Source organism: Frankliniella occidentalis, unplaced genomic scaffold, assembly GCF_000697945.3.
Source record: "Frankliniella occidentalis isolate FOCC.00 unplaced genomic scaffold, Focc_3.1 Scaffold13, whole genome shotgun sequence".
In the NCBI taxonomy this organism is placed as follows: domain Eukaryota; kingdom Metazoa; phylum Arthropoda; class Insecta; order Thysanoptera; family Thripidae; genus Frankliniella; species Frankliniella occidentalis.
In genome coordinates this window covers 3,147,216-3,149,970 of record NW_026267143.1, presented here as the reverse complement: position 1 = coordinate 3,149,970, position 2,755 = coordinate 3,147,216, and the positions used below count along the sequence as shown (strand labels likewise).

The window sequence follows — 2,755 nt, the reverse complement described above, 5'->3', positions numbered from 1 at the left end:
AGAAATATGATAAATAAAACTTAAATGTCTTTGTTTACTATTCTTAACAGTTATAAATAAGACTTTTAATCACAGATTTTCATTGAAATAAGAAAATTTAAGTATAGCTCATTTGAAATACTCTTAACTTGGCTCTAAAATGTATGGAAACTTGATCCAGGCTGAGCTACGTTTGCTCAAATACTGTAACAAAATCTTTGTACTCTTGTTTACCTCTTTGTTTTCGAGAACTCCAGGACAGTTTACCATGTACATATTTCTCGAGAAATCTTAACAAACTAACGTATGCATCAGGATACCCAATGTCAAAAATAAAGTAAAAACTTAAAAGTCCAATTAAAACTTCTGGCACAGTAGGGTTTGTTATTTCTGACCTAAAGCCATTGGTGAGCATTTGGATGATATATCTTTTAATGGTTCGATCTCCATCTGAATTATTTCCTAGTATTATTGAAGCCCAAGGAGCATGTCTGGTTGCAGTTGTTCCCAATAATGTTAAGTCCTTCTCTTTTTCACTTTCCTGCAAATATAGTGCAAAATAAATTTTTTATCACTCACTGAAGATATACATTGCTGAAGCAACAGAAGTCTACTTACATCCCAAGCACTTATAGCAGGAAGAATTTTCTGATTTTCTACATATTTTCGCGGGATTAGCTGATCCTGAAGCTGGATTATTGCTTCAACTTCTTGATCAACCATATTTCCAGTTATAGAGAAGTGCTGTTTGAGCCTCAAAAGTAGCCCTTCTGCATTATTTTTCAATGCTTCTAAAGTAATTTCTTGTACCAAAGAATGCTCATAAATAACCTGGTTTAAGGAAATGCTAGTAAGGATTTGAAAGAAAGAATAAATGAAAAAGCTAATAATTGGTAGATTTCTCACCAAATTTAAATTTTTGTAGTGAGGGAACTCAGTTACTACATTCTCCATGTTTTCTACATTGTGATCCACTGCTCGTTGGGTAAGAGTACTTTTTATTAAGAAAGATAGTCGGAGAAAGGAATCACGCTCAAAGGGGTTTTTAGACTTCAGTTCATCAATGAGAGTAGTCTCATTATTTTCAATACTGCTAGATGACTGATCAGTCTCTGCCCCTTCCACTGTCTGGCCGTTTTTACGTCCCTTCTTTTGCCTACGGTATCTTCTTGAAACAATGCTTGTCTGCAGTGAGTGCTTGAGTTCATTCTACAAAAGAAACACAAATGCGGAAAAATTAATGGAATAGTAGAGGTTAACAATGAATCAGTTCACTACGATTTTACACTTACTGATTGCTTTTCATTATCCACATCTGATTGTTTGGGATACTTCTCCACAATTTTATCACTTACAATAGTCCATTCGTCTGGGTCCAAGTAACTGTCTCCTGTTACACTGATAAGGTGTGCTTCCACTTCTGTTACTAAAGCTACTTTTTCAGTCTTGTTCAACCTTTTCTTTTTAAGAAGTAAAACTAACCCAGCTGAGAAATTTGGAAGAGCAGTCCTTTTTGTTATCTTGCCTAAGAGTTTTCTCTTTCCCATCTAAATTTAGTAGGGCAAAAAATAAAAAATATTAATTTGATTAGCTTTCATTGTTTTTAGAAGCTTGCAGTAAATTGCAAGTTTTCCATGCTATTTAGCTCAATGATAAAAATTTAAAACTCTTGTGCACCAGTAAGTTAGTCTATATGATCAAATTAAAAATATCTTTGCAGAAAACTTTTTTTTTTCTAATGAGTCAACTCCAGCAAAAGCATGCATGAATTTACCTGTTTAACTGGCTGACGGGTAATCAGAAGAGGAGGTTTCAGAGACACAACTCCTGAAGATGTACCAGCCAAATCCGAATCAGTTTCTTCAATAGCTTCAAACACATCATCTTCTGCTTCCTCATCAAGAGTTGTCACAATGTCAGGTCTGATGTTTTCCTAATTAAAAAATGTTCCAGGTTTTATATTCATCTTAATTTTTTTGTGAATTATGTAATTTAACATTAAGTAGGAATTATAATTGCAGACACTTGCTTTATTTGAAATACTTTTTGCTGCACGAGTTGGCAAAACCCTTCGGGTAACATCAGTATGGCTCACTTGCCTTTGCTTGAATGGCAAACTTTTTTTACTGCGCGTTGTAGTAGATACTACCACGGCAGGAGGTTTTGATAGAGCGATCATGCTCACATACTGCGTTTTTACATATCCTTTTAAGAATATAAGATTAGTGGTCAGAAACAAAATGTAACATAGTTAATTAAAGATGCACCGTCTTACCCATGGAAAGCATGAGTTTGTGTTTCTCATAGCATATGATTTCACGGTCCCTCATAATTTTGGGGAATGCGTTCCACTCTTCTCTACTAATACCAAATATTTTAAGATCATCGTCACTCCTATAAAAAAAAACAACAGAGGCTTTGATAAAATGTAGCTGAATTAGTAAAACAGACAAAAGATACACCTACACTATCGTCTCTTCGTTGGCATAGTCTTCATCATCACTGTTTCCATCCTACAAAGAGAAGGGATAGAGAGCATTACACTTACAACTTCAACCTAAATAATTCTAAAATAATTACCTGTAAATGGGGTGAAAATGTAACCCGAATTTCTTGTTTATCTTGGATAACAGAGTTCTCAGTAAGCTCTATGTCTTTCTTGCATTTTACACTAAAGCTCCAAAAATGGGGATCAGAACTTGACAATTGGATGCTAAGTGCACGATCAGTTTCAACAAATTCAAGAAATTTTTCTTTGATGTCACTCAGACGAAGA

At 34.5% G+C, this 2,755-nt stretch overlaps 2 protein-coding genes across 2 annotated transcripts in view; one reads left to right on the top strand and one right to left on the bottom strand.

Moving 5' to 3' along the window:
• Window positions 1-166: 166 nt before the first annotated feature.
• Window positions 167-2,755, bottom strand: part of LOC127748778 (uncharacterized) — a 3,701-nt gene continuing 1,112 nt past the window's right edge. Inside the window, exons 2-10 of the mRNA XM_052263614.1 lie at window positions 2,560-2,637; window positions 2,446-2,492; window positions 2,255-2,373; window positions 2,075-2,184; window positions 1,754-1,912; window positions 1,272-1,526; window positions 886-1,188; window positions 598-810; window positions 167-520 (exon numbers count right to left, since the gene is read on the bottom strand). Coding sequence (XP_052119574.1) covers window positions 167-520; window positions 598-810; window positions 886-1,188; window positions 1,272-1,526; window positions 1,754-1,912; window positions 2,075-2,184; window positions 2,255-2,373; window positions 2,446-2,492; window positions 2,560-2,637 — 1,638 coding nt within the window. The remainder of the gene's footprint in view (window positions 521-597; window positions 811-885; window positions 1,189-1,271; window positions 1,527-1,753; window positions 1,913-2,074; window positions 2,185-2,254; window positions 2,374-2,445; window positions 2,493-2,559; window positions 2,638-2,755) is intronic.
• LOC127748795 (uncharacterized) overlaps window positions 1,508-2,755 on the top strand; it is a 5,773-nt gene continuing 4,525 nt past the window's right edge. Inside the window, exon 1 of the mRNA XM_052263678.1 lies at window positions 1,508-1,899. The gene's annotated coding sequence lies outside the window, so the exon portion shown is untranslated. The remainder of the gene's footprint in view (window positions 1,900-2,755) is intronic.